This window comes from Pteropus alecto, unplaced genomic scaffold, assembly GCF_000325575.1.
Source record: "Pteropus alecto unplaced genomic scaffold, ASM32557v1 scaffold21, whole genome shotgun sequence".
Lineage (NCBI taxonomy): Eukaryota > Metazoa > Chordata > Mammalia > Chiroptera > Pteropodidae > Pteropus > Pteropus alecto.
In genome coordinates this window covers 1,207,690-1,220,354 of record NW_006436282.1, presented here as the reverse complement: position 1 = coordinate 1,220,354, position 12,665 = coordinate 1,207,690, and the positions used below count along the sequence as shown (strand labels likewise).

At 34.4% G+C, this 12,665-nt stretch overlaps 1 protein-coding gene across 7 annotated transcripts in view; it reads right to left on the bottom strand.

Annotated features, from left to right (window-relative positions):
• VPS50 (VPS50, EARP/GARPII complex subunit) overlaps positions 1–12,665 on the bottom strand; it is a 110,317-nt gene that overhangs the window by 96,340 nt on the left and 1,312 nt on the right. The window contains exons 1-2 of one of the 7 annotated variants that reach the window (XM_025046869.1): positions 8,074–8,166; positions 7,905–7,985 (exon numbers count right to left, since the gene is read on the bottom strand). In XM_025046869.1, the coding sequence (XP_024902637.1) occupies positions 7,905–7,985; positions 8,074–8,118 (126 nt within the window). In that variant the 5' untranslated portion in view covers positions 8,119–8,166. Of the gene's footprint in view, positions 1–7,900; positions 7,986–8,073; positions 8,167–12,665 lie in introns of those variants that run through there. The other 6 variants (XM_025046868.1, XM_025046864.1, XM_025046866.1 and 3 more) reach the window with 6 other exon arrangements.

Below are 12,665 nucleotides of genomic sequence, written 5' to 3'. Positions count from 1 at the left end.
CGATCTGGTGACGGCCAGAGTGGAGTGGGGTGGGGGGACTGGGAGAAAGCGATGAAGGGTTAAAGAAGTACAGATTAGTTGATAGTCACCAGGATAGGGAGCACAGCATAAAAGAATGCAGGCAGCAGTAAGGTAATGGCTATGTGTAGAGCCAGAGGGAAGAAAGAGTAATGGGGAGACGGTATCGTTTCGTAAACTATATAAATGTCTAACCAATGTACTATATACTTGAAACTAATAATAAAATAAAAATGCACATCATAAATGTAACTTTGTGAAAACCAAAGGAAAACAATCAGAAATTTAAGTCAACATCTTTGATTTTAGCCAAGTTATTTTTCCTCTCAACAACAAAAGGTTTTATGAGAACTGAGGATTCAAGTCTATAAAACAATTGGAACCCTCAAGGGTAAGGTGTTATAAAACATTTCCAGTGCATTTATGGTTTCTAAGAACTAGGCTATAACTTTACAAAGCAATTTTCTACTTAAGAGCTCATCTCTTAAAAGGTATTCAAGTTTAGGAGGAGAAAAAAAAAAATCACAAATTTTGCATTTAACCACAACTTTCAAATTATACAAAATACCATCTATTAAACCTACCAATACAAGTCCAGGACTTTCAATTTTATTTACTTTTGTAAGTGTAAAAAGTTAGACAACTTAACAGTTCTTATCATTATTAAAGGCATTTAACCTCATTTTAAAACACACAGACAGCTTGGAAATTTATAATCCTCAATAGTAGGTTTTTATTCAAACAAAAAGATGAAGGTAAAATCTTCATTTCACAGGTCAGGTTTCAAAACCCCACAGAAAATTTATGGAATTAAATGTGTACTTAGATTAGACCACAGTTCATAATACACACCTGAATGTCAGAATACACTGTGTTGGGAGGGACTGGGGGGAGTAAAGGAAGAAATTTTACACTTGTATAGTATGAATTTGAGTTTACCAAGATAAATCTTATCAGAGGCTTTTTTTTTTTTTTTACTAATTGTCTTTCTTCTTCAGTCAAAGTAAAAAAGCTATTCTGTTATAATAAATTCTAAAGATGGAAATCATAGTCTTACCAAAGTTAACATCACATTAAAGCTCTAACGAGCAAAAATAAGTTTAGCTACCAAAATCTATACAGAGCTAAAAGAACGAATAAAAACATGAAGTTTTCAATATGCAATCAGCATTATAAAAATCATAAATCGCTGAACAAAAATAGGTTTTCTGTTTCCAAATGAAATAGGATTCAAGATCACAGATACCCTAAAACCATATATATAACACATAATTTTGTAATAAATTGCCAGATGTCTGATTACGTGAGGAAATGGCATATTTTCTTAAAACCCCACTAGCATGACAATAATAATCCATCAAAGCAGCCGGTTCATCAGTTTCTGTTTGTGTGTTTTAAATAAAACATAGCTTTTAAAACATATCCTATTTTTCTTCAGGCTTTCAGTGCCATCTAGTGGAATACTGGTGAGGTTACAATTTACAAGGTTTCGGCAAAATGATAAGATTTTTATAAAAGGTTATGAAAGTGGCATTATTTTAATACAACACCATAACCATTTAAGTGGAAAAAATAATGTATTTTAATCACTTTCTATACAATAATAGCATTCCAAATATACGGATTTGTTTTTAAGGAAATAGATCATGACTAAAAACTGATTTTATTCATAGAATTGTACTGATTTATTAACATGTACTAAAAACAAAATTAGAAAGCAAAACTTTCATATTTTACACTCTACCGAATATTTTTATTTACTTCTCTTATTCAATAATTACATTTCAACAAGTATTTTCATAAATGTGTATAAAAGGAAAATATTAAAGATTGCTTTAGAGACATCAAATATATTTTTTAAGCTATCTTTAAAAATTTCTCAACTGAGTGAACAACATCATGTTGTTTGCCACATGGCTGTCCATTTCAAGTTAATGCTGAAGAAAAGACACGTCACAAATTGAAGTACAGAGAGAAAAAATCCACTGTGTAAGGCTTGATTTTGTTTTTCTTTTAGGTTTCAAATAGCTCATCAGAACCTCACTCTAAAAGAAGTACATCTAATTCTGAAAAAAAAAAAAAAAATCACAGCACCATCAATCCCAGTGTCTAAAAACCGGTCTTTCCAATTCCTTCACCTTCCACATCTAATAAAATCTTCAGTCCTAAATTCTGTTTTTAAAATATCTCTCAAATTTTAACCCTTCCCCCTTTCCTAACTCTCATTTTCTTACCTTCAGAATCAGTATCCTAGTGTCCTGATTTCCACTCAAAAATCCACCTGTACACTAGTTATCCTTCGAAAACAAATTAATCACCAACTCTGGAAGACCTTGCACTCACTTCTACCTTCCCCGAATCCTCTCCCAGCTGTGACCCCACCGTGCCTACTTTAGTACAGACCTTTATTGTACTTATACTATTCCGCAATTATCTATTTTTGCTCGTCACTCCCACATAGGTTGAGGTAGGAACAGTCGTATATCTCTTTGCATCTTCAAAACTTGTAACTATGGCTCAATAAATGACTGCCAAACGCACTGTGTGAATAATCTTTTATGACTAGCTATGAAAGAAGGATTAAGAATCTCAAAGCATCTGAAGACAAGAGAAAAGCCAATCAGTTTTAAATATGGCAAAATCTATTTCTCTGGAATTAAATTTTAGGTCATCCATCATTAACTCTTTGTTCTATTTTTCCTCATGAAAATTGTCAGTAAAATTTCCAATTTTTTTTTAGGGGGCGAGGGGAGATAGTTTCTGTATTTCCACTTTCTTCATTGTTATCATCCTCAACTCTACCAATGGTTCCTATACTTGGCTTCTTATCTGGATAACCTGGGATCTTTAACCACTACTGAGACCTGGCTCCATCCTACACACTGTGATTTAATTAGAATGGGGTATGGCCTGAGTACTGGTAATTCTAATGTGCAGCAAATGTGGGCACCACAGACCTTGGCTCCAAACTATATAAGCTAAGATTTTTGAAATCTGTCACAAAGTTCCCTTTCCTATAGCAAGTTCTGTAAAGAATCCTAAATTTTTTACTTTTCTATGTTATTTTCTCCACCAAAATTCTAACTTTGCAGTATGAGTTATTTGATTCACATCTCTTAAAATGGGATACAGTATCACTCTGTCTATAAAATGCAGAAATTATACTGCATGATTTCCAAGATTTCTTCCCATTCAGAATTTATATATTTCTCAAAAAATACAGTACTTTCTGGATTATCAAACACACCTAATGCCCTTTTCCTTCTATTCTCCTTTTTCTAGTGAGTTGAACCATATGATGTTTGCCAATATTAGAACATTTTTAAGCTAAACAGCCATTTCATATGATTCATCCTATTATCTTCCTCCCACTTCTTCATACTAAAACCTTTTAACACAACACAACCCAAGCTAAACTACTTTTCTTTAAAATCCTACTGAAATTGCAATTCTTTGTTACAACTCAGACATTATGACAAGAAAAGATAAATCAGTCCACTCCTGAAGACTAACTATAACTATTTTTATGTTCCACCTATACTTCAGTGAAGTAGAGCTATTAAATAAAAACAATGTTTAACAGTTTCTCAAAACAAGTATGTACATTGACTACTTAAATATAAACTGTTTTTTGTTGATTATTTTTTTCATCTTGCACTAGAATATCAGGGGAACCCAACTAAGATACTGTTCTATTTTATTATTATAGTATAACTGATATACAAGATTATATTAGCTTCAGGTGTATAACATGTCTCAATATTTGTATATATTGTGAAATGATCACTACAATAAGTCTAGTCAATATCTGTCACCACACATAGTTACAGAATTTTTTCTTGTGATGAGAACTTTTTAAGATCTACTCTCTTAGCAACTTTCAAATATGCAATACAGCATTATTAACTATAGGTGCCATGCTATACATTACATCCACATGATCCATTTATTTTATAACTGGAAGCTTATAACTTTTGACTTCCTTCACCCATCTCCCATGTTGCCCACCCCCCAATCCCCACCAATCAGTTCTCTGCATCTATGATCTTGGATTTTTGGGATTTTGTTGTTGTTGTTTTCATATATCATGTGTAAGTGAGATCATACAGTATTTGTCATTCTCTGACTTATTTCACTTAGCATAATGCCTTTCGAGGTCCATCCATGTTGTTGCATATGGCAACATGTCATTCTTTTTTATGGCTGAATAATATTACATTATGTATATATACATTATTTTATCCATTCATCCATCTATGGACACACGTTATTTCCACACCTTGGCTATTATAAATGCTGTAATGAACATAGATGCACATATATCTCTCTGAGTGAGTGTTTTCATTTTCTTCAGGTAAGTACCTAGAAATGGAATTGCTGGATCATATGGTATTCTATTTTTAATTTTCTGAGGAACCTCCATACTGTTTTCCATAGTGGCTGCACCAATTTACATTCCCACCAACAGTACCAAGGGTTCCCTTTTCTCCACATCCTTGCCAACGCTTGTTATCTCTTGTGTTTTTGATAACAGCCATTCAAACAGGTGTGAGGTGCTAATTGTGGTTTTGATTTGTAGTTCCCTGATTAAAGACGATATATTTTTTATATGATTTATTTTTATATAATCACCTTAAAATTAATGTTGCAGCTAGTTCTTGATTGTCTGAACTTTAATGGCTTCAAAATATGATCTTAAGTTTTTCAAATCACTAGAAGCACTTCAACGAAATGTAAAATATTAATTTTAAACAATTATTTTTAAATACCTTTTTCCTTTAATAAAAAAGTAATATATACTGTGAACAGAAAATATGGTAAATAGAAAAAGGTACCAAAGAAAAAAAAAACCAACAAAAATCACCAACATGATCAAGGTAAACACTGCCTTCTGGTCTCACACCTCACATCTGTTTGAATGGTTATTAGCAAAACTACAAGAGATAACAAGAGTTGGCCAGGGTGTAGAGAAAAGGGAATCCTTGCTGTTGGTGGGAATGTAAACTGGTATAGCCACTATGAAAAGCAGCATGGAGGTTCCTCAAAAAATTAAAAATAGAATACCATATGACCCACCAATGCCATTTCTGGATGTATCCAAAGGAAATAAAAATAGGATCTTGAAGGGATATCTGCACTCCCATTTTCAGTGTTAGCCAGTTGATGAATGGATAAAAAGTTATACACATACATACACACGCACATGCGCGCGCAACACAAGGGGATACTCTTCAGCCATCAGATAGAAGGAAATTTGCCATTTGCAACAACATGGATGGATGTTGAGACTTTATGCTAAGTAAAATAAGTCAGAGAAAGACAAATATCATCTGATATCACTTATATGTAGAATCTAAAAAAGCAAAACTCATAGAAACAGAGACCAGAACAGTGGTTACCAGGGGCTGGGGAGGAAGGGGGAGTTGAAATGAGGTGATGTTGATCAAAAAGTACAAACTTCCATTTATAAAATTAGTAAGTTCATGGGATTTGATTTAAAAAAATTTAATAAAATTAAAAATACATATGTATGACCTAACTATAAAGTAACATTGAAGTTGTGAAAAATTCTCAGCATTCAAGTTATACTAAGCTATTGAGGAGGAGCAGACTTTGCCACTCTAAAATATGCTGCTTTGGGATATTGATTATTTTAAGCTGGTGATTTTTAAGAAATGAAAGACTGGGAAAGACTCTAACCTTTCTCCTGGCTAAAAGAATTTCGATAGAGGACCTGCTTAAGGAAGGATGCAACCGTTACAGATGATTTAGTTTAATATGTACTAGTATGTGGCAGATGGGGAGGAACCCAGCAAGGCCTATTTGATCAAAGTCCTCTCCGTGTCCCATGGTTAAAAACAGCCAAACATTTATTTACCAAACATTTGCTTTTCCATCTCCAGGTAAATTGCTTTACTGTCCTCTGAAGTCTCAAACTATTATTTCCTTTTTCTCCTTAGCTCGAGATGGCATGTAAGCCTCAAATGCCAATTTGTCGTCTGTCTGGTCCCATACTCTTACAGAACCTTATATATACATATGTAATAAATTTGGTTGTTTTCTCCCATTAATCTGACTCATATCAATTTGATTATTAGACTAGCTAGAAGAACTAAGACAGAAAGGGGCAAATTTCCCCTTCCCCACACTGTGCTCTGTAGCAAATTTCTGAACGTGAGCCCTCTTAACTCTTAATTTCAGGACTGACCGCAAACTGACCCATATTAAACTTAGTGTTTAGTGTATTGACTGGAGCTTTGCCACTCTCTGGACCCAGCAACTCTGCCGTTCTCAAAACCACCTCGGCTCACCCCGCAGCACTTGTGATGTTTCAGGAGGAAACAAAAGACATTTTCTTAGTATGGGCTAAATTTAAGCTCAGAGCATTAATACTGATTTTACTATAAACTTTTACAATTTAACTTATTTCTTAGTATGTGTCAATAAGAGCAATGGCCCACGCTTAACCTTCACCTACCCATTTACATTTGCTGACCTTGTGATCCCAGACTTGTCTCTCTACCCAAAGCCAGTCATTTGAAAGCATACACCACTTGCCATTGGTGGAGCTAAGGGGGGACTCAGTAAGAAGACCATGTAATGAGGTCATCATAAATTCACTTCCTACCACTACTAGAAAAATATCCCAGCTCACGGTTTAAAGACAATAGAAAGTTCTTATGCAATATATTCATGTGTTTTTGTTAAAGAGGCTCGCTCAATTTTATATTGGTTCTGGAACATCTAATGCAGTCTAATTCAAGGCATGTCTATAATGCATGATAATCTTTTCTTAAGTCAAAGAAATAAAGAGAATTATTTATCAATTAGGATTTACGGTTATCTCTTAGTTCCCAAGTTTATCACATTCAATAATCTTCTGTAACATTATATAAAACTTCAAAATGTGTCTTTAAAGTTTTTGTCTGAGCCATTTCGTGCAAATGAGTTGGCTAGAATGTTATCATATTTGGAGGACATGTTTGGGTCTGACCTAAAATAAAGGCTAAGCAGTAAATGCCACGTTCACTTTAAGTAGTAAGGTGCCTCAAAAAGGAGGCAACTGACGATGACCAATTGCAGTTGACTATGAGGTGTGACGAGAGGTCTTATGATTGCTAATCAAGAGAAACAAGCCCTATGTATTAAGATTCCAGCCACAGAAAACAAACAGTAGTTTCAAATATAATCAAATTGAAAATCACAAGAGCAGACATTCAGAAGAACAAGCTTTGATCTGTGATGGAGCTCCTAGTCACAGAGGCAGCCCCAAGTGGCAACGACCCAGAATGAGAACAAGCAAGAATTTATTTATTTAACAGTGGTTAATAATTCTCCTGAGAGGAGGCCAGCTAGCTTTCAAATAACACCTATTAAATTTGTAAACTGAGACATTCACATGAATATCACTGGATTAAAATCTAAAATATCTACAATTCTAAAATCTAAAATATCTAAAATCTAAATATCTAATGTTATGCTTTAGCTACTTATTCAAAAATATCTCCTCTGTAACAAAAACATAATTAACTTTGATTTTTGGCTCAGAGTGTCACACCATAAATAAAGCATATTATTTCATTTTATTTTTCCAAATTACAGCAGATAAATCAATAAGTTTCATATATAACCGCTTTCAGGCTGACTTTGATACAATAATAAACTTTAAATTTATCAATTTCACATTTTCTGCTTAACTTTGAACAAATTATACTATATCCTAATGAGTAATGAAAGCAAAAACAAGTCCCAAGCCTACTGTATTACAAAAGTTTACCTAGCTTATCATAACAACCATCTGCCTGTGGGAAGGAAAAGCTTCTGTGAATCAATTATTATCGACAACAATATTTTTCTTAAAGAAGCAAAAAGTCATGCTCACACACATAGATCAATACCTTTCCAGGGACCCGGAGACTTTCAATGGCACCAAGATCACCGAGGCTTTCTGGGGGGCTTTTCAGACCCTTCAAAAAAAAAAAGATAAGGATTTTAACTGTGTTGCAGAACATACCTATAAAAATAGACATCACCGCTTTAAAAATAGAAACTTGCCTGCTTTAAAATAAATAAAGCATATATTCTAAAAACAATTGTCATTAATACATATAGTACTATTATTAAACCTAGTAAAGATGTACTTTTGGTTGCTTAAAATAAAAGTTTCATACGGCACCTTCATAACCAATGGTTGAAGTTTAACTTAACCATGATTTAAAAATAACCAATAAAAGAAACCTGAGTGACAAAAAGCATTCTATAAAAGCACTGACCTATTAATCATTACCGAATTCACTTTATAAAAAGGTCCAAGTATTATGATTCACAGATATAATATACCAACCGAGCAAGTCAAAGATTTTTAAATAACACTAATTGCTTAATTGATATGTAAATAATCCCTTGATTTTACCTAATTATTTCTCACCAATGCACTCAATTTATACTGCATAATTAAGACTTAAATCTCACGTCTCAATGCTTTCTACCAGTTCTTTACCTCTTTGGTACTCAGTACTTTCTATATTCACATCAACTGAAAGTCTCATTTGTGCCAGGTAAAGTTATCAAGACAAAAAGAAGTTAGCAATTTAAATTTTCTTTAAAAGTCTATTTTTAAAAATAGGCTATTCAAAGCAGACACGCAAAGTCCCATAATATTAGTCTGTCTATAAGCAAAATTAGCTGGCACATGAATTTAAGAAGAAACTTACACTATAGTCAAGGTTTTATCCTTTAGGTGCTCTATATTGGCCCCTTGGTGTACTTAGCAATCAAAATATATGGTACATTTAGGTTGAATATTTGAGACTTAAAGCAGAACTTGATTATTTTTAAATTTTAGAGGTCTGTATTGTATCTTCCTTATTATAAAATACTACCAGCGTATGCACAATTTTTATGTCAAGGTGCTCTGCCTCACTCCCAAGTCTTCCATTACCCCCAGAATATCTCATCCACTTTTTCTCTTTCTTTCTCTTTCTTACCCACTTCCCTCCACCATCACCCCACATGCTACTTTCTAAAGAAGCCAATACCCCTCTTTCAGAATGAACTCCTTTAGGCAGTCTTCCTAAATCCCTACACTTCAAAGGACACTATTTCTAGTGTTGTCCATGAATCATCTCCACCAAAGTCACCTGGGGAATTTTTTAAACAAGATTCCTGGGCTCCACCACAGATTTAATGAATAAGTATTTCTGGATTAGGACCAGGAACCGTACTTAACAAGCAACCCAGGTGACTCATAGACTCACTAATTTTCTAAACACTCAGCTAGACATTTTCCAACACAACACTTCTGCCAAAGTAGTGAAGTTTTAAATATTAAATATGTCTCTCTTTCTCTCCCAAACTGGAAGTCTCAAGAGAAGGGAGATACCAAGTGCTATTTGCCTCTAAAATTCCAGAAACAGAGGAAATACCAAAGAAATGAGTAAATTATTCACGAGTTCTTGCTCAGGCTCCAATCTCCAATTAGAACTGTTCCCATGGAAACATGTAATTGACTTTAAAATGAAGTTTCCAGGGAAGTTTGCTGGAATAACAGAAGCATACTGAGGTTTATTGTCTCACAATGAGTGAGGAAATAAAAAGTATGTAACTACTCTTGTGTGTTTGCTCTTCCCTGTCTCAATTTCTCACCAACAGTCATCATGAGGGCAAAATATCAAAAGTGGTAGAGAAAGCAAGGCTGGGTTATAGAACTAAACTTCTATATACATGCATATATAAACACACATACACACATGTATGAGGGTAAAACTTCCTAATTTGATTCAAAATCACCACCACCCTGAAAATACCTTTTTAAGAATATAATTGCCATGCCTTTTAAACTAACATTTTAAAAAGTATAATCACCGTGCCTTTTAAACTAAAATTTTAAAAAGTATAGATATTCTAACAGAAATCTTTAGGGGAATATACCATGTGTAATTTTCTCTTTTCCCAGAGCTACTCAGTGAAGAAACCAGTACTTGAAATGTAAACAAGTGATATTATATACCAATAACTGGAAAACGGTCTTACCTCCAATTTAGTCACCACTTAGAATAATCTGCTACTAATACATGGCAACTTTCCACCAAATTTACAAAATAAAAATAATAAAAACTAGAAACCCTATGTACATGTCAGAAAGCAGGGGGGTGCAGTGATTCCAGGAATGGGTTCTGGCCTTGAATAACTCACATAACCTACCTGTCATTTTATTCTAATGATGGTGACAATAGCTCAGAGGCTGTTACAAGGAGTAAAGGAGATAATGTATGTGAAAGGCCAAAAATAACAGTGTCTGGTACATGGCGAGCATTCTTTAAGTGTTAACCATTACTCTAAATATTATCATCACAGAGAAATGCTTTTCTTTTATCTTATCAAAACAGAAGCAAAGAATTACATAAATGTCTCAAAGCGCATCTGACACTCTCCCGTATTTCAGGATTATAGATCTTGAACCCTTTGATTTACAACTTTATAAATTTCTACTAATAAATATGAAGTCATCATTTTTATCTTCACTTCTCTAAAGCAGAAAATCATGGTTATAACTGTAGTACTCTGAATTTATTAAATTGAAACTCTCACTGTAATTATTAACCATTATTTTTCTTTTGTATTTGGGTTTTGTTTTGATAATGTCCTCAGTTTAAATTTATACGAAATTAGAGATAAATTAACACCTGCCTCTGTGCTTTATTTCTTTGCTCAAATCAGATTAACACTTTAGGCTACTTCCATTATGGAATTTCCAGTTATGAGACCAACAACTTAATTCCCAATGATCAAAAGAAGCATGTGAGATGAATTGTTTCCTTCTCTTTTCAAATGAACAAGTCTAAAAGCCTTCTCCTTTCCTTCAGTCTGTTCCTCCCTCAGCCCTAACCACTCCATTAAATGGCAATTCCATTCTTCCAATTGCTGGGGCCAAACCATTTGAAGTCAGCCTTGATGCTTCTCTTTCTCTCATAGCCCAAATCCAATCTGTCAAGAGATCCTGTCAACTCTACGTTATAATATAACCACAAGCGACCTTTTTGCAACACTTCCAACACTAGCACCCTGGTCATGGCCCACACCCTCTCTCACTTAGATTACTGCAGTAGCATCCTTATTGGCCTCCCTGTTTTTTCTCTTTTTCTCCCTTCAGTGTATAGGCGCACTTCAGAGATAATGCAGATTCGGCTTCAGATCACTGCAGTAAAGCGAGTATCTCAATAAATGAGTCATAATCTTTTTGCTGATAGTCTTGCCTTCAAGTTGTAAAAAACACATCTGTGCAATAAAAAAAGCAAAGTGCAATAAAACGAGGTCTGCCTGTATTCTTAAAACAAAGACCAGAAAGATATTTCTAAAGTGTATGATATATAAATTTACTTCACTTCTCTGCTTGCTATTTCAGTCAAAATAGAAGCATGGCCTTGCTATGAGAGAGGAAGAAAGTGTATAAAATGAGATCAGGATAAGGTTAGCTTCTATGTTATCTGGATTCCGGCTCTCAGCTCTCTTACCTCATCCTGACCTCATCTCCTGCTACTTTTCTCCTTATTCCCTTCACTCCACCCACATTGTCCTCTTGCTGTTCCTCAAACATGCTTCTGCATCAGGGCCTCTGCATTTGCTTTTCCTTCCACCTGGAATGTTCCTTCTCAGACATCCACATGGTTCATCTCCTCGCCTCCTTCAGGTTTTTACTCAAATGTGACCTTCTCAGGGAGGCCTTCCATGGCACCCTATCTAAAATTATAAATGACCCAAATTGCCAACTTCCAGGACTCCTTAACCTCTCTCCTTCCAAAGTAGTTATCACCATGTCTGCCTGAGCACTCTGTTTTGTTCACTGCTGCATCCTCCCAATATAGAATAGTGCCTGGCATGTAGTGCTCATAAACATTTGTTGAATGAACTGTTAGAACAGAGGCCAACATAATAGAGAAAGATGAACAGCAGATCTTGTCTAAATAAAGAGAGCCAATAAAGCCCACTCTCCCACTCTATTCCAAACCAAGGTCCTGGGAGAGCTGAAATTCCAAAAAATCTAAGCTTCAAAGACTTTGGTTTTATATCTCTCCACATTAACATGTTATTAGCACATTCTGTAGCCTCACAAAAAAGAAACATCTTTGTGAATATTTATCTGTAATACTACATTTAACCCGATAGTAAACAGCACTAAATCAAATCCCCAGTGTAACTCTAGGGAGCACCCTACTTTCATACCTCATAGATTCAAGAACTGTGGAAGCCAAGCTTTAAATATATATAAGTAGGGTGACTTTAAAATTTGTGCAAAATTCCTAATTTTACCTCGCTTTTTACATATAGATGTAGCTTTTCATATGTGTTCTTTAGCTTTTTTTTTTTATCCTGACTAAACACAGATTTCACCTGTTCATGTACAATTAGCAACTAAGGCTCAAGTTACCATTTTTGGCACAATTTTTACTACATTTAAGAGACATAAACTTAATATCCCTAGTATCTGGACTTTTGTATTTTTTCTCTCCCACTCATTATTACAAAATATGGTTAAAAAACAATAAACCAACCAAAGTTGCTGTACGATGACAATGTGAACTACACTGAATTTATTTGGCAAGCAACAAGAGAGAGCACCAAACTCAACTAATGCACACCAAATTCGG